The 18,729-nt window shown below is 49.8% G+C and overlaps 1 protein-coding gene across 1 annotated transcript; it reads left to right on the forward strand.

Moving 5' to 3' along the window:
- The first annotated feature begins 3,966 nt into the window (after positions 1 to 3,966).
- Positions 3,967 to 13,425, forward strand: LOC130258317 (EF-hand and coiled-coil domain-containing protein 1-like). Its single transcript, XM_056501575.1, has 3 exons — positions 3,967 to 4,706; positions 11,417 to 11,524; positions 12,122 to 13,425. Exons 1-2 carry the CDS (start codon positions 4,092 to 4,094, stop codon positions 11,426 to 11,428), a joined length of 627 nt encoding a protein of 208 aa, XP_056357550.1. The 5' UTR covers positions 3,967 to 4,091; the 3' UTR covers positions 11,429 to 11,524; positions 12,122 to 13,425.
- The last annotated feature ends 5,304 nt before the right edge of the window (positions 13,426 to 18,729 follow it).

Here is an 18,729-nt window from a genome sequence, read left to right on the forward strand (position 1 = left end):
GAAAAATCCTGTGCTTGCAGATTTCCAAAGTTTGGCATAATCCCTTTCCTCCTTATCTGGTGGATACTTACCGTTTACATAATCGATCAAGGCTCGGCAAGTTCAGCTTTCAAATGTACCAAAGATGGGCCAAACTACATGTGCCCTTATTTCCTTTTCTCCCCATTCTTCAATACAATAATGGATCATTTTTTTCTTACACCTCCCTCTCCTCCAGAGACACTCCTCCCAATGTTCTAACATCCACCCCAGCGGACTGTCTCCTGGGATTTCAGGCAATTGGTCCCTGCTGGAGACTCCTGGATTCTTTGTATCAGGGTGGACGCGTGGAACAAGACTCAAACGCTCTGCAAATGCTAAAAGCTACAGTTGCAGTTTATTATAAGAGAGTCAGCTAGGAGCTGCCCGGCACAGCCACATGCAGATTAAAGAGATAAAAGGGGGGAAAGAAAGAGAGAAGGGGGAGAGTAGAGAGAGAGAGTAAAGAGGGTAAAGAGAGGAAGAAAAAGAGAGAGAAGTATTAGAGTTAAGAGGAGCAATGGGAGGGATAGAGAGTAATGGGATAAAAGGGTATTGGGGTAATGGAAGAGGGAGAGGAGAGGAGAAGTGGGAGAAGGAAAGAAGAGCAAGGAGTAAAAGAGAAAGAAGAAGAGGAAGAGAAGGAAGAGAGCGACTTCCCGTTTGTAACACAATAAATCCATTTCCATCATGAATATTCTGATGCCTAAAAACCAATCTAATACAAAATACTAGTTCTATAGCATTTACATACAGCCTATAGGAATCCTTATATTAGCATAGTGTGTGACATTCTAAACTCTAAGATCTAATCTTGGACCCTGATAAGTCTTTTGTGTCTTTTGGCCTTGCCCTCTGGCCGAGAGCATTGTTTTGACAAGAGTGGATTAGCTTCAGCAGGCCATCCTATTGTGTACCTGGTTATTTAGTAACTAGGGCTTTCCTGTAACATCTTTCCTCTCTCCCACACTTCCCCAACAGGTCCCCCTGTGCCTTTAAGGGTCTTCTGGGGCTTTTTTCTGAACCTTGCGCTTTTCTGCCCCATTAAAAGTTTTCTTACTTTGTTTCTCCATCAAACTCATCCAGATGACCTCTTTTTAGGATTTCAGTGATACCGTACTGAGTTTTTATTTATTTTTATTTTATTTACCAGCCTACTTAGCTTCACAGAGAACCGTTCCGTGAACTTTTCAAAAGGTATCGAGCTCTCCTTTTCCTGGACTTTTACCAAGATCCCGGACCCAAAGGTTTACCAATTCTCAATACCTGAGAACGTACCCTCCCTTTAGATCCCCGTTTGTGATCGACCCCCAAAACTTCGCCGAGTTTTAGGCTTTTCACGTGAGCAAGAGAGAACAACCACGTTACTTTCGCTTCCCCCTCGCCCGACCTCGTCCCTCGAGGGATGGTGGAACTGCGGTCTCGGGTTCCACACTCACTTCGTGATAAGGTCACGTCTCACACACGCGCCCGATCGCTCCTCACTTAACAACGCAATACTCACGGTTCCTTTTCCTGCGTGGGTTCTTCTTGCACGTAGAATTTTGTGAGTGAAAAAAATTTCTCCGCGGCTTTTTCTGAGAGCTCAAAAGGGCCCGTTTTTATCCCCTTTCGATTGTGGCACTGGCTTTTTGGCTCGAGATCCTGATTGGTTCTGAAAAGAATCCCGGATTCCCCCAGGCCGCTGAAATCAGCGGGGCACCTCCTGAGTGCAGGGGAGCATTCCTGAACCCTCCAATCAGGATCACGTCCGGGTCACCAAGATTGTTATAGATAAAAACGAGATTTAAGCTGAATTAAATATGATTAAAATAAGCAATATTTATTTTGCAACCGAAACACGGTCCTCTATAGCCACAACCACCAAGGAACAGCGTCGAGCCCGGGGTCGGCGTCGGGTGAACACACAATGATTCGAATTCTATCGCTCCGAATCCCCAAGTGTTCACAAAACAGCTTTGGTTAGTTCAGTTTTTATACAGTCTTTCCTTGCCCAGCTCGGAGGTCTTTGTCTTCTCTTGTCGTTCAGCATATTCATGTAGTTTTCTTTCACCGTGTTGGGCTGAACAAAACCACATCCTGGGAGACGATTAATTCTGATAAGGTCATGTCCTGGCTTTTGGGAAGGCAGCATGAGATGTATCCTGTCCATCTCCATTTACGGGAAACCGGGCATTCAGATGTATTTTTTCCATGGCATTGATTAAGGGTGCTTATTGGGTCCTTGTAGCTTGGCTGCCTCCCTAGAGAGGGCCATCTCTGCTGCTGCTAGGTCTATTAAGTTGTTAATTTGAGCTATCCTACTTTTGTTGGATGTTACAATGATATAATCAAGCGATCTGTGTCTTTACTGTCTGTGGTTTAGTTTTAGTCTTTTTTTTTTTCTCTGCTCTTACAAATATTGCTTTCTTTACACTACTATATAATTCCTACACGAATTACATTATATTCATGCATTACAAGCTGAAGATTATTCCCATGCCCTGTCACCTCCTTTGCTGATTTGATTTTCATACAGCTGGGTGCTGGCTAAATGTCTTCAAAGAACTTGTTTAGCTCTGCATGTTTTACCTCACCTGTCGGGGGAAAAAATAAAAAAAATCTTTACTTCAGACTTAATTTTCATGGTGGTTGGCCACTCACATTTTGAGTAATTAGTTTCCCATGGTACCTGTTCCCCTTTGTTACTATCTACAAAAAGTAGACATGAAAATCATCACTATTACTGAGATTCACCTCAAAGCCCAGAGGAGAATCTAGCACAAAATATTCTCCCTGTGTACTGCACAACAAGAAATATTCAGAGGAAAATACAGTGGCAGCTGAGGCTTGTGGAACTCCAGAATACTGAGCCTGCAGAGGAGACAAATAGCCCTGGCAGTGGCTGAGGGGACTTCTCCTCACAGACTCCTCTGAAAGTGTGTCCCTTCAGGAAGGAAAGGCTTTTAAACCTTTGCCTTTCCTTCCTCCTGTGCTAAAATTTAAGGCTCCTTCTGAGAGAATACTGAGCTACAAACAATTCTCCATTCCTCATCAAAGCTACTCGGGCGCTCGACTTATCTTCAAGAGCAAAACCAAAGGTGGTCAGAAATGTCCCATCAAAGCCTATTTGCAGAGAAATCCCGGCATATGTGAGCAACTGTTTAGTAGCATCAGTTCACTCAAAAGAAACCCAGCCCTGTATAAAGCAGCGTTTTAAATGAACTTGAATTCTTTTTCCTCACATATCGGCTGCACTGGTTTGCTCCTTTTTTCTCCTAGAGAGAATATGAGAACGATTTGCTCTTGACAGGACTCCTTGGATGGCCCCCAGAGCCGGCTCCTCACCACGCCGTGCCGGGGCTGTTACCGGAGCCTGTTGGCACCGCCTGACTTTGGCAGCGTGTTCAGACCTTGGGCACGGCTGGTGCCACGGTCCCCTCTGGTGCCACGGTCCCCTCTGGCTCCTGCCGTGTCCCTGCCGCTGGAGGAGCCCTGCTCGTGCTGCTGCCTGCGCCCAGCAACGCCGCTCCTACTCCCCAGCCAGAGAGAGACTAAAATCACTGCTTTGGGCAGCCCGTTTGAACGACTTCAACACTTACTCATCCCTAACACAGACTTCGTAACACCCACATACCCACACCAGCAAGTCACCTCATCTACAGGGCTGAGGAAGCCTGAGCGAACAGAAGGCCGCCATTCCAGCACATGGGGTTTTTAATTTAGTGGAAGCACTCACTCGTTGACAAGCCTCACTTGCCAAACAGGATTGCGCGATGCTGTTGTCTCGCTTGCGTTAGAGAGAAAGCAGGGAGACAATAGCTAAGAAATCAGAAGCACTCTTGGGCCTCAGGCTCGGCGGCCAAACGGAGCGGGGTGGCCCCTGCCCGCTCTGGCCGAGTCCCTGCTCCTGCCGGCCAAAGGCGGACGCGGCTCCGTGCGGGGCGAGCCGGGCGCTCCGTGCGCGGCGCTGGAGCGGCCAAAGGCGGCCCCGCCCCGCCCGTCCCGCCCCGCCGCGGGCCGGGGCCGGGGCCGAGCGCTCGGGCGGGCGGCGCTCAGGATGCTCGGGCAGCGCCGCGGGCCGGGCGGGCGCGATGGAGCCGCCTGAGGGCTGGGAGCCCTACGGGCGGCCGGGCCGGCGCACGCAGCGGCTGCTCAGCGCCCTCGGCCGCCGCTACGGGCTGGAGCGCGGCGTGGAGAACGAGACCGTCGTGCTGGCCGCCGGCCCGGAGCAGCACCTGCAGGAGATCTTCCAGCGCCTGCACTGCGCCGGGGCGGGCCGCATCCCCGGCGAGGAGCTCCGCACGCTGTGCCGGGTGCCGGGGCCGCAGGAGGCGGCGGAGCCCGAGCGGTGCGCGGGGCTGTGGGACGGGCTCTCGGCCGAGCTCACCTTCCGCCACTTCCACGCGCGGCTCCGCGGCCACTTCAGCACCCGCGCGGGGCCGCGGCTGCCGCTGGGCCGGGAGAGCGAGCGCATCGAGAGCCAGATCCGCCCGCGCAGCCCCCGCCGCCGCCGCGCCCGCCCCGCCGAGCCCGAGCGGCGGCCGCCGGGGCCCTGCTCCCGGGAGCGCTGCCAGGAGACGGTGGCGCTGGAGCGGGCCGAGGAGCGCATGGCCGAGCTGCTCGAGGAGAAGGGCAGCCTGCGGGAGCTGCTGGAGGACATGCGGGCCGCCCTGCGGAGCAGCGATGCGCGGTGCCTGGCGCTGCAGGTGAGTCCGGGGCGGCTCCTGCACCGCGCTCCGGGGGCGGCTCGGGTGGCCCCGAGCGCTTCAGGAGAGATGCTGCTCCAGGAGGGTCAGTGTTTCTGACCCCTCCGCCTCCAGACTGAGACCCAGCTTGCTCGTTCATGCTCGGCTTTAACTTTTTAGCAAAGTTTACTTACAAAGATTAGGGATTTACCCTTTTAGGAGAACTGTATGGCACCGGTGTGCCATTTAATCTATTTGTGATGAGCACTGTTCAGAGTGTAGGGGAGTTCAGCTTAACAAAGCCACGGGTACAATGCTGCTGCTTCTTCTCCTGCACGTGCAGCCGGGATGTGCTGATACCAGGTGCTGGATATGCACCACTGCAGGGTTTTTCCTGAAGTAAAATAGAGCTTTTGGATTCTTACCTGCACAAGCACATGCAGTGCCTCAGTCATAAGTGCCTCAGAAATATTCCAAGTATGTTTTCTTCAGAGCGTGGTCACAAGGGTTCAGAGTTGGAGCCAGTTCCGTGGGCAGGCTGATGAATGGTCTGGGGCTCCTCTGCAGAGCCCCATTAATTCTGGGGCTGGTTTCTGCTGGTTCTGCTGTACTGGCTCCAGCAAAACACATCCACACTTAGCAGCAGTGGAATTACTCTGGCATGAAACAGTGTGGAACAGGCAGAGCAGTGAAGGACACTAACACAGCACTCACACAACTCTGCTCCACCTGTGACACTTGCAGTAGATGACTGTTCCTCTTCACAGTGTCCAGCAAGGCAGGTCAAAGACACATGGACCATTTTCATCTTAAAAACAGAGAGGAAATCAGCAGCAAACATGAAGTCACCAGTCAGAGGTCCCAGGAAGAATCAAAGGAACAAAGAGGAGAGCTCCAGAACACCCCCAGGTGCTCTGAACAGAACTTAATTGGAAATATTTTTTCAGCCCACTACTTGACTCCCATAATAATAACATTAAAGCAGGGCCACAGATATCTCTCTCCCATTTGCAAGCCCTTATTTGAATATGGGCCCCTTCACCAAACTTACTGTAGCTAATATCCGATTTGTTTGGTGGGTTGATTATGTCAGGAATTCATGGGGTTTTAATTTTTTCTGAAAAGTGGCCACATGGAACCAGAGCTATCGTACTCTAAGTGCGTGTTTCTGGGGTTATTTCAATAATGGCACTTACTGTAAGGAAATGAATGCAAGGGAAATCTCGCAACCCATCACCCAGTTTTTTGAGGCTACCCCACCAGTTTCCAAGGAGTTCAGATCTGCTTTAAATGCTAATGATATCACACAGTGGCAGGTGTTGCTGATATGCCTGCTCTGTTTAGCATTCAGAGACAAGGGTATATTGGCTTGGATAACATCCTTGATACCTACCCCAGGAAACAGAGGTGCTTCCCCAGAGCCTGACCCTGTCCCAGGGAGTAGGGATGCTGCCCCACAGCTCACCGCAGAGAGGAACCACCCGGAGTGGGTGGGGGTTCTGCTGAGGGAGATGTGGGACATGGGCCAGATGTTGAAGGAGCACTTTTCCCCAGCTGGTGAGAAACCCTCCCCCTGCCCTAAAGAGGGAGAGTCAGATGGTGCTGCAGTGGAACCCGTAGATGTTGTATCTGTTCAGGTTCCAGCCGGATCACAGGGGCAGCCACAGCCAGCAGCAGTTGCCCCTGTGGAAACTAGAAAATCTAAGATTAAAACAAGGCACCTAGATAATGGGGATCAGCCAGGAGGGTCCTCACAACCAGCAAGGAAGCCAGAGGTTGAGATCATCACCGAGTCCCTCTCATATGATAGTCTCCGTAACCTGCGTAAAGAGATTGTACAGCGAGGCCGTGAGCCTTTTACAACTTGGCTACTCCAGGTCTGGGACCTTATGGGAACAGGTGTGCAACTGGATGGAACTGAGGCCAGGAATTTGGGATCCTTGGCCCAGGATTCAGGTATGGACCAGATATTCGTAAGGGAGCCAGGCCTCCTTTCCCTCTGGGACCGGCATTTAATAAGTATGAGAGAGAGGTTTGTCCACAAAGAGAGAATACAGGAACACCACCTTAGAATGTGCTGGAAGATCCTTGAGGAAGGGATCCAGCAGCTGAGAGAAGTGGCAGTATTAGAGGTACTCTTTGGGAGGGATGGATATAATAACAATGACTCTGACAAGGTCAGGTGCACAGGGCAGATGTTGTGAAATCTGGCAAACCTGGGGCCATCTCAATATACCACTTCTATTGCAATGGTTAATGCTGATAACCACCAAGAGACAGTGGGTTCTGTTGGCAACAGACTCAGAAATTTTGAGAGTATGATAAATAGCCCAATGCAGGCCCATGTCTCTGCTGTGGTCAGGGACCTCCAAGAGGTCTAAGAGGAGGTGAAGGGAATGAGAGGGTTGAGAGGTGAGATGAGGGAGATGAGGGAGGAGATAAAGACAATCAGTGCAGCACCAGTGTGAGTCACAGGCCCCAAATTTAGAACCCAACGCCCCCCAACTAGGGAGAGAGGTTACATCCCACGAGCTGACCTGTGGTTCTTCCTGTGAGACCATGGAGAAGACATGGGAAAATGGGATGGGAAACCCACTTCTGTCCTGGCAGCACGGGTGTGTCAGCTCAGGGAGGGAAATGCTAACCGAGGGAACCGCGCTTAAATGAAGGTAGCCTCAACCTCCCATGGTAAAGGTGCAGGGTATCACAGAAGGGAGGATGATGTGTCAGATCCCCTGGAAGGAACCTCCACTATGTATGGAAGGAAGGAAATAATAACCAGGGCTAGAGGGGACATGCTTCTAGCCAGGGAGAGGCATGGGATGACAGAGAGTATTGGACAGTGTGGGTGCGATGGCCTGGCACATCAAAGCCACAGGAACACAGAGTACTAGTTGATACTGGTTCACAATGCACCCTGATACCATCAGAACATGTGGGGAAGGTACCTGTTTCCATTGTTGGGGTGACAGGGAGATCACAGGAATACACTTTGCTGGAAGCTGAGATTAGCCTGACAGGGAAGGGATGGCAGAAACATCCAGTTGTAACTGGACCAGGGGCACCACGTATTCTAGGCATAGACTTCCTCAGGAACGGCTACTACAAAGACCCAAAGGGGTTCAGGTGGGCTTTTGGAATAGCTGCTATAGCGACAGGGAGCATTAAGCAGTTGAACACCTTGCCTGGACTGTCTGAAAACCCATCTGCAGTGGGGCTCCTGAAAGTGACAGAGCAACAGGTACCAATTGCCACCATGACAGTGCACCGCCGGCAGTACCGGACGAATAGAGATGCTGTGATCCCCATCCACAAGATGATCTGAGAGCCAGAGAGCCAAGGGGTGGTCAGCAAAACCCACTCACCCTTCAACAGCCCCATCTGGCCTGTGTGCAAATCTGACAGAGAATGGAGACTGACTGTGGACTATCGTGTCTTGAATGAAGTGACTCCACCGTTGAGCGCTGCCGTGCCGGACATGCTGGAGCTGCAGTACGAGCTGGAGTCCAAGGCAGCAAGGTGGTATGCCACCATTGACATTGCCAATGCGTTTTTTTTCCATTCCTTTGGCAGCAGAGTGCAGGCCTCAGTTTGCTTTCACCTGGAGGGGTGTGCAGTACACCTGGAACCGACTGCCCCAGGGGTGGAAGCACAGTCCCACCATCTGCCACGGACTGATCCAGGCTGCACAGGAAAAGGGTGAGGGCTCCAGAACATTTGCAGTACATTGATGACATCATTGTGTGGGGGAACACGGCAATGGAGGTATTTGAGAAAGGAAAGAAGATCATCCAGATTTTGCTGGGAAACAGCAAATGGTTTTGCCATTAAAAAGAGCAAAGTCAAAGGACCTGCCCGAGAGATTCAGTTCCTGGGAGTGAAGTGGCAAGATGGACAGCGCCAGATCCCCACTGAGGTCATCAATAAGATCACTGCAATGTCTCCACCAACAAGCAAGAAGGAAGCACAAGCTTTCCTAGGTGCCATAGGCTTTTGGAGAATGCACATCCCTGAGTACAGCCAGATTGTGAGCCCTCTCTACCTGGTCACCTGCAAGAAGAACGATTTCCACTGGGGCCCTGAGCAGCAGCAAGCCTTCACCCAGATCAAACAGGAGATTGCTCATGCAGTAGCCCTTGGCCCAGTCAGGACAGGACCAGAGGTAAAGAATGTGCTCTACTCTGCAGCTGGGAACCATGGTCTCTCCTGGAGCCTGTGGCAGAAGGTGCCTGGTGAGACCCAAGGCCGACCCCTGGGATTCTGGAGCAGAAGTTACAAAGGGTCTGAAGCCAATTACACTCCCACAGAGAAGGAAATCTCGGCTGCCTATGAAGGAGTTCAAGCTGCCTCAGAGGTGATTGGCACAGAAGCACAGCTTCTCCTGGCACCCCGACTGCCTGTGCTGGGGTGGATGTTCAAAGGAAAGGTTCCCTCTACCCACCACGCCACCGACGCCACATGGAGTAAGTGGATTGCCCTCATCAGGCAGCGCGCCCGTATTGGCAACCCGAATCGCCCTGGGATTTTGGAGATAATTACAAACTGGCCAGAAGGTGAAGATTTTGGTCTCGCTGACGAAGAGGAGCAGAAGCAAGTGACCCGGGCTGAAGAAGCCCCACCGTACAACCAACTGCCAGCAGATGAAAAATGCTGCACCCTTTTCACCAACGGTTCCTGCCGCATTGTGGGGATGAACCGGAAGTGGAAAGCAGCCGTATGGAGCCCCACACGACAGGTTGCACAAGCTACCGAAGGAGAAGGTGGATCAAGTCAACTTGCTGAGCTCAAAGCTGTTCAGCTGGCCTTGGACATTGCTGAGATAGAGAAATGGCCAAAGCTCTGCCTTTACACTGATTCATGGATGGTAGCCAATGCTCTGTGGGGGTGGCTGGAGAGGTGGAAAAAGGCTGACTGGCAACGTAGAGGAAAACCAATCTGGGCTGCTGATGAGTGCAACGACATTGCCACTTGGGTAAAGAAGCTACCCATGGAAGTCCATCATGTGGATGCCCATGTTCCCAAGAGTCGGGCTAATGAAGAACACCGGCGTAACGAGCAGGTAGATCAGGCTGCACAGATAGAGGTCTCAAAGATAGACTTAGATTGGGAACACAAGGGAGAATTGTTCCTGGCTTGATGGGCCCACGATGCCTCAGGTCATCAGGGCAGAGATGCCACCTATAAGTGGGCACGAGACCGAGGGGTGGATCTAACCATGGACAGCATTTCTCAGGTTATCCATGACTGTGACAAGCAGGCCAAGCGGGTAAAGCCCCTCTGGTATGGGGAGCAATGGTCCAAGTATAAGTACGGAGAGGCCTGGCAGATTGACTACATCACACTGCCTCAGACCTGCCAGGGCAAGCGCTATGTGCTGACCATGGTGGAAGCCACCACCGGGTAGTTGGAGACCTACCCTGTGCCTCACACCACTGCTCAGAACACCATCCTGGGCCTGGAAAAACAAGTCCTTTGGAGGCATGGTACCCCTGATTGAATTGAGTCAGACAACGGGACTCATTTCAAAAATAGCCTTATAAGCACCTGGGCTAGAGAACATGGCATTGAGTGGGTGTACCATATTCCCTACCATGCACCAGCGCTGGAAACCAAACGGTGCAATGGCCTGCTTCAAACCACCTTAAAGGCACTTGGTGGGGGGACTTTCAAAAACTGGGAGATCAATCTACCAAAGGCCACATGGTTAGTGAATACCCGAGGTTCCACTAACTAAGCAGGCCCTGCCCAATCTGAGGCCTTGGGAACACCAGATGGAGATAAGGTCCCAGTGGTACACCTGAGAGGCATGTTAGGAAAAACTGTTTGGGTGAACTCTGCCTCCAGCAAAGACAATCCTGTTTGTGGGGTGGTTTTCACTCAAGGCTGCACTTGGTGGGTGATGCAAAAGGATGGACAGACCCGATGCATACCCCAAGGAGACCTTGTTCTAGGGTGAACTATCTATGATATTGTGCCTGTAACTGCATGTATGTATATAATATAAAAGTTTTAATTTGCTGTAGCATGTTGGCATGGAAAAAATTCGGGGTGGGTAATGTTGGGGGTTGAGTGTTTTTCCTATTGCTGTGTCAATTTAAAGAATTTTTCCCATTGTCATGCCAATGGAGCTGCTGGTTACACCGCAGATCTTTGCGGGCTCTGGACAAAAGGGGTAGGTGGGATAGGCTTGGGGAGGGGCTCTCATGCTTCCGGAGGGGACTCGTGTTTCCGGGGGTGGGGAGGAGGATCCTCTCGGTCTTGGAGAAAGACCGCCCCTTCCCGCCTCCGCTCCCGCCGAGAGAGAGCGTGCTCACAGCTAAAGAAAGGACTGGAAACGAGTAATCTGTTCTGTTTTGTTAGTAATTTTAACAATTGCTGTTGTTTCTGCTGGTACAGTCAGATATATTAATAAAAGAGCTGTTATTCCTACCCCCTTATCTCTGCCTCAGAGTCCTTGATTCAAACGTTTATAGTATTTGGGAGGGGGGGAGTGGAATTCAGGTCTCTGTTTCAAAGGAAAACTTCTGCCTTTCTTGGCAGACATCTGTCCTTCAAACCAGGACACAGATGTAGAGACTGTGTGAAGGAGAGAGGGCTCTGGGCCAGCTCCAAAACTTGCAGGACTTCTTGAAATTTATGCATGTCTCCAACAAGCATTGGTTCCTGAAGATGTCACCTTCCTGTTTGGGAACAACTCCATGTGATCCAGATGTCCTTTTTTCTTTGTCCAGAGATGGAAGTAAAGACTGTGCTGAAAGAAGCATTTCCCAGAGGAAGCAGTGGTTCTGTTCCAGCCTCTGCTGCAGGAAGGGAGACCATGCCAGGCACAGTCACAGGAGGTGATTGCTGTGCCTCTGGGCCTGAGCCCTGCTGAGCCTTGAGCTGCCATCTCTGCTGCTGGGCAGAGCGGGCACAGCCCGGACAAGAGCGGCACAGCCCAGAGGAATTATCCCGAGCAGGCTCAGGGCACTCGGGTGCTGAGCAGTCCTGCTGGGCTCCCTCCGTGGGAGACACAGCCCAAAACCTGGGAGGGGCTGCAAGGGGTGCCCATGGTGGGGAAAGGGCAGAGGGGGAGAGCAGGGCTCCAGTGGGAGGAGCTCCTGGGGGAGCTGGCCAAGCAGAAGTTGGGAGGCATGCTTGTGGCACTGCCTGCTGCAGTTTTCCGCAGGAATTTTGCGAGCTTCCAGTGTGGCAATGGGAGAGCCAGAGGGTCCTGGGCGGATCCATCCACCCATCCAGGGATGTTGCACAGGGCATGGGAAGAGGATGCAGAGTGACCAGAGCCAGCCCAGAGCTCCTCAGGCTCCTCTGCAGCTTTGGCCATGTCCATTCACATCTGGCTCCCACAGCCTTACCCAACCCCCTTGCAGTGCCCCTAAGGCAGAAGGGGATCCCAGCACACCATGGAAATGCTTCTCATCTGTGCTCCCTTCTAGATTTGGATCGCGACTTGGATTACTTGGAAGATCTGGTGAATGACACTTTGAAGATCTTGAAGAATGCTCGAGGCAAGTTCTCAATGTGCCTTTCCTAAGAGAATAATCAGTGTCACTGTAGCAAGAGCTCACACATGTGCCATTTCACCTAATATAATCTCAGGGTTGTTGCATTCTGGAGCACTTGCCTGTTTCAGTACAACTGTCTTGTTGCTGTGCAATTGATTTGGCCATACCTGGGAGAAGCAGGCTGGTCTGATAGACAGGCATCCAGGGAACAGTGACAGGACAGACTCGGAACCAGACAGGGGTTAGACCCAGTGAGTTCGAGCCTAAGCTGCAGAAGCTATTGGTCAGAGAGCTGAGCAGCCTTAACTTTCAATGAATCATAAGTGCTTGACGAGGAACCTTAAGAACGGTATTAAAGGTGAAGTTGAGAAGAATAAAGTGCTTTTTGTCACATGAATCAGAGAGTGCCGTGTCTCTGTCTTGGACCCGGCACCAGACAAGGTTACAACTGGTGATGGCCGACATGATTCACCATAGCTATAATGTTATAAATATGATTTGTGCTAATAAAATTGTAACTATATTAGCAAAATTGTTGTTTTTTTAATCAATAGAAAATAATTGTTAGAATTGTTATAAAGCAAAAAGGATAAAGGAAATGGAAAAGCAGATGGAATCATCCTCCAGATATTTGAGGGCGGTAAAGAATAGTAAGCACGTAGGTCTGATAATAGCACTGGAAATAAAACTTTTGACCTTGAATTGGGCCAAATTGGGATGATTCCAGGCATTGGACACTTGGACAAGACTTGTATGGGAACATAGGCTTAATTATATAACCCTGAGCTTAGTGCCCCTGCGATACCTGCAAGGTCAAACAGCGAACAGTGAGGAAGACCCAGAGCCTTCATTGGAAACAAGACCCCCGAAAGGAGGAGAGATCCCTGACCACTGGTGAAGCATGCACAATAGAACATGATGATGTAGATATTAGGAATAGAAACTAGGAGGAGCTTTTCAGAAAATTCTGTATTAATATGCATTAGTAAGCAGTATATAAGTGAGATTTTTAGCTTGACTAATTTGGTACGGTGTGAGAGGAAAGCCCTTACCTGTATCCCCAGTAGGGGTATTCCCCAGTCAGTTTTGCTTATGCTTTATTCGAACCTCAAATATCAATAATACTAAATTACTCACTGCCAAATTTTGTATCTACTCAAATATATGTAACTAATATATTTTTATTCTATTCATTTATATAAAATTGCTGCTATTAATAAATTGCTGCTAAATTTAATCTTGTTGTTTGATTAATTGGACAAAATTGAACAATCTGTTCATAACAACAACCTGTGAAAAGCAGGGGGAGACAAATTCTGTCCAGAAAAAAGAGATGGGGGGGTGGGGGAATTGCTGGCCTTGAGCCAGGGAGAAATGCCCAGTAAAAGAGGTGGGAAACAAGTGGCCCTGATGCAGCAACATCCAAGAGACAGGAAGAAAACTTTGGCTGAGAGACAATTCTATTGCAGCTGCAGTAAGGCTGAGAGTGCATTGCTTTAATTGTGGACAGCAAGGCCATGTGAAGGCAAACTGTCCCAAGAAATCTGCTGCGGGGGACTCCTGGATTCTTTGTATCAGGGTGGACGCGTGGAACAAGACTCAAACGCTCTGTAAATGCTAAAAGCTACAGTTGCAGTTTATTATAAGAGAGTCAGCTAGGAGCTGCCCGGCACAGCCACGTGCAGATTAAAGAGATAAAAGGGGGGAAAGAAAGAGAGAAGGGGGAGGGTAGAGAGAGAGAGTAAAGAGGGTAAAGAGAGGAAGAAAAAGAGAGAGAAGTATTAGAGTTAAGAGGAGCAAGGGGAGGGAGAGAGAGTAATGGGATAAAAGGGTATTGGGGTAATGGAAGAGGGAGAGGAGAGGAGAAGTGGGAGCAGGAAAGAAGAGCAAGGAGTAAAAGAGAAAGAAGAGGAGGAAGAGAGCGACTTCCCGTTTGTAACACAATAAATCCATTTCCATCATGAATATTCTGATCCCTAAGAACCAATCTAATACAAAATACTAATTCTATAGCATTTACATGCAGCCTATAGGAATCCTTATATTAGCACAGTGTGTGACATTCTAAACTCTAAGATCTAATCTTTGACCTTGATAAGTCTTTTGTGACCTTTGGAGTGGCTCTCTGGCCGAGAGCATTGTTTTGACAAGAGTGGATTAGCTTCAGCAGGCCATCCTATTGTGTTTATGGTCATTCAGTAACAAGGGCTTTCCTGTTTTACCTTTCCCAACAATTCCCAGAATCTGAGCATTCATATTTGCAAGATTCCTCCGTTTCATCTTCTCCAACAATCTGCCTCACAGAAGAAGGCTCAAGGACAGGGTAATGTCAAGTCACCCTGTGATCAATGTGGAAAACCCGGACATGAGACAAAGGCATGCAAATCCAAATATCATATTAATGGTCAACTTATTAAGGAACAGGGAAACCTGAAGCTGAGCATGATGGAGGAATGTGTGAAGACAGAAATACTTCCTCAGCCTCCAGCACAAACCTTTGTGACCAGCTCACAGCAAGGACAAGGGGATCAGCCGGCCTGGATGTTTGCACCTCAGCCACAGTAACCATAAACTCATAAAAGGTGCATAGGATCCCCCTTGAGGCCCAAGGGCCCATAGGGAAAGGACTAAGTGCCCTTCTCTTGGGAAGATCCAGTGCTACATTACAAGGTATATTTGTACATCCTGGTGTAATAGATGCAGACTTTAATAGGACAAATATATGGTATGGTATCCACTCCTTCTCCACCTGTAATTATGCCTGAAAAAACTAGAATTGCACAACTTATCCTGTTTAAGTCCTGTGTCCCCAGTGCAGATTCAAGGGAACAAGGAGACCAAGGCTTCAGATTAACAGGACAACCAGAGGTATTTTGGACTCAAATCATAGGTAATGACAGACCTATTATAGAATGTACTGTTACTATGCCTAAAGCTAAGCCTTCACAGATAGAGATCAAGGGTTTAGTTGACACAGAATCTGATGTCACTATCATTGCTGCTTACAAATGGCCTTTATCTTGGCCTACTACACTTTCAGGAACTAGTGCTGCTGATATTGGAGGGACCACACAAAGCTGTTTAAGTGATAATCCTGTGCTGATCAAAAGTGATAAAGGACAAACAGCCACAGTTGGGCCATACGTGGCTGCAGGATATATGAGCATATGGAGAAGGGATGTGTTATCAGCATGGGGAGTTCGGGTGGGGACGGATTTTTGACAGGGGCCATTGCAATAGAGGGCACAGAGCGTGCAGCATTCATTTTTAAATGGTTCACTACTCAGCCAGTGTGGGTTCCGCAGTGGCCCCTAACAGAAGAGAAATTAGAAGCCCTCAAAACCCTAGTTCAAGAACAACTGGTTCAAGGGCACATAGAGCCATCTATGAGTCCTTGGAACACTCCAGTATTTGTCATAAAAAATAAATCTGGAAAGTGGAGTTTACTCCATGATAAAAATTAATGCTCTACATGTACATGTCTCAATTAACACATTGTCATAAAATTTCTTACAGCTCTGAGGAGTGTCACACCGCACTGGCATTGCAAAAGTAGCAGCAGAACAAGCCATTGTGGAGAGACCACATGGCACCTTAAAAATTACACTTGAAAAACAAAAGAGAGGAATGTGTGGTGAAACCCTACAGAGCAGGATAGCAGAGGCTGTTAACACATTAATTCACTGGACAGTAATAGCAAATTCCCAAAACCCAGTTTTCTTAAATCACTTCCTGTCACTACAATCATCTAGTGATGAACAGTTACCTAAACCCAAGGTGATGGTGCGAGACCTTGACACCAATAAGTGGGGGGGGTCCGTGGAATCTCATCACCTGGGGACAGGGGTTTGTGTAACCAGGGACACGGGTACGGATTAGGTGCCTGCCAGATGTGCTCGTCCTGCACAGAACCAAAGATAGCATCCTCCTGAGAGCTCCTCAATGCAAAGATGCAGGATAATAAATGGAACAATTTACTCACCTACCTTACAGAATTACAGGATATTGAAATAACAGAGTTGTTTGTTTACAAAATATTTCCCTGTTCACAAATAGTCTGTTTTGCAAAGTTGGAATTTTGCATAGTTCTAAAGCTGAATGTTTTATTAAGTTATAATTTCAAACGAAGAGGTTTAAAGTTTTACGGTTTTATATAGTGTAGTTATAATTCCATTTTTAAGCAGTTCAATTGGGATATGTGAAACAAGAAGGTAGGAAATTTAACCAACCGCTCCTGAACATAAGCACTGCAGCTTCAGGAACATGGAAGTCATCACCATCTAAGAAAGCCAAATTTATTAAACTAGGAAAAAGCTTCATTCAACTTGACTTTATGCTGTCAATGTCATCTCGCATGCAAAAGGGCCCTTGCAGGTAAGATAACAAAGAACAAATGCATCTTGCATTTGGAATTTTTTTCCTTCAAATTAATAAAAAGGAAATGGGGAATTGTCACAGTACAAGCTGGGCTGTTGCTGGGTTGATTCAGCCATGCATGGAAGAAGCAGGCTGGTCTGATAGATAGGCCTCCAGGGAACAGTGATAGGACAGATTCAGAAGCAGACAGGGATTTGACACAGTGAGTTCCAGACTAAGCTGCAGAAGCTATTAGTCAGAGAGCTGAGCAGCATGAACATTCAAAGAATCATATGTGCTTGACAAGGAACATTAAGAACGGTATTAAAGGTGAAATTGAGAAGAATAAAGTGCTTTTTGTGACATGAATCATACAGTGTGGTGTCTAAGTCTCGGACCTGGCACCAGAGAACATTACACTGGTCCTGCTCCCTCCAGGAGCCAAGGGTGATCCCACAGGATTGCTGTCAGAGGGAGGAAGGAGCATTTAGCTGTCAATGCTCTTCCCATGTGCAATGCCAGTGTCTAATTCCGTGTGCTCTGTGCAGCCACGAGAAGAGCAGAGAGGGAAGGGAAGGGCCCAGGGCTGTGCCCCAGGGCTGTGCCTTGTGCAGCTCCTTTCCCCGTCCCAAGCAGCCTGAGGATCTCCTGCAGTGCTGGGAGCTGTTCTGTCCTGCCTTTCTTTGCAGATGAACCTATTGGGGAAGGTGATCTGGCTATTGAACCCACATTCAGGGAAGAGCCTCTGGGAGCTGGTGAGGGTAGGTCAAGGCCTTTCCCCCTGGGGGAGCTGCCAGCTCAGAGCCCAAAGCTTGGCCAGGGGGCATCGCTGCAGGTGCCAGGACAGAGCCGTGCTCGTGTGTGCCCTCGCCCTGTGCAATCCCCTCACTGATCCTGTGACTCAGGCCCAGCAGTTCTACGTAAGTGAGGGCCCTGGCTCTGCGCTAAAAACCCAGATGTTTTTGAACCTTATTCCTTTATTTGGCAAGTTGCCAGCAGCAAAATCAGGAACGTTTCCATCTGATGCAACTCTACCTCTTCCTTTCTCAAGGGACTAGCCAAAAGACCATACAGGAGGAGACATTTCCCAGAGGAGGCAGTGGATCATTGGCAGCCCCTGATGAATGAAGAAAAGTGATACCAACCACAGGCACAGGCACAGAAGGTAATTGCTGTGCCAGGCTCAGCCCTTGCCCTTGCACAGCCTGGCAGCAGCTAAAGCTGGAGGCACCTCGGCTTCGAGGCCTCTGGAGCTCGTTCCCAGCCCCTGGGAAAGGGGACTCGTGCACCAAGGTCCCTCCTGCTGCAGCTGCTCCCAAGGCTGCCCAGAGTGCCCAGAGGCCCAAGGCACAGGAGCAGCCCCGAGCAGGAGCCCTGCCATGAGCCCAGGGCCACAGCCAGCCCTGGCTCCTGACTGGGCAGGGGGTGCAATGGGTCGTGAAAGCAAGAACTTGACTCATTCCAGTTCTTCACGTCTGTCCCCATCTGCCCTGGCTGCAGCCCTGTCTTGAGTGTGTCCCAGCACCCACATCTCTGAAAAAAGAACCCCTGCCCCTGAGGACCCTGGCCCTGCTCCCCAGCCTAGACTGATGTTCGGCAGACCTGTCTGCCAGGGCAGGGCTTAGCAGATGTTTTATATTCAAATAAAGAATTTGAGTGGTAACAGCTATGTCTGGGTGGTGCCACCAGCAAAGCCCACAGGCACCAGCACTGGCTGAGCTCCATGTCCAGGAGCAGCCATGGATGCCCACAGTGCGGGCAGGCAGGAGCCAGGCAGGGGCTGCTGTGATCAGGGGCCCCGAGGGGCTGAGGGAGACTGTGCTGAGCATCCCTGGGCTCAGGGCACATCTCCTTCCGTGGCATCATCTGGGCCTGCACCTCCTCCAGGGCCATGCCCGGAAAAAGTGGGGAGGCATCGAGAGCATCTCCAGGGACAGAGCCTGACCAGCAATATCAGCAGGAAAACAAAGGTTTTGCTAAGCAATGGCCCTTTGATAAAGCAATACATTTACAGTCAAGGCAGGCCATTTGTACAGATAGGGGTACATTCTGTGGGTACAGTTAAAGCCATGAGGTCACAGCAGGCTCTAGGGTGACAGCAGGCTGAGGTCACAGCAGGCTCTGAGGTCACAGAGGTCCCAGAGCCCCGTGGTTGCACAGCACCACAGCCACCGACCACTCAG

Source organism: Oenanthe melanoleuca, chromosome 12 (genome assembly GCF_029582105.1).
Source record: "Oenanthe melanoleuca isolate GR-GAL-2019-014 chromosome 12, OMel1.0, whole genome shotgun sequence".
NCBI lineage: Eukaryota > Metazoa > Chordata > Aves > Passeriformes > Muscicapidae > Oenanthe > Oenanthe melanoleuca.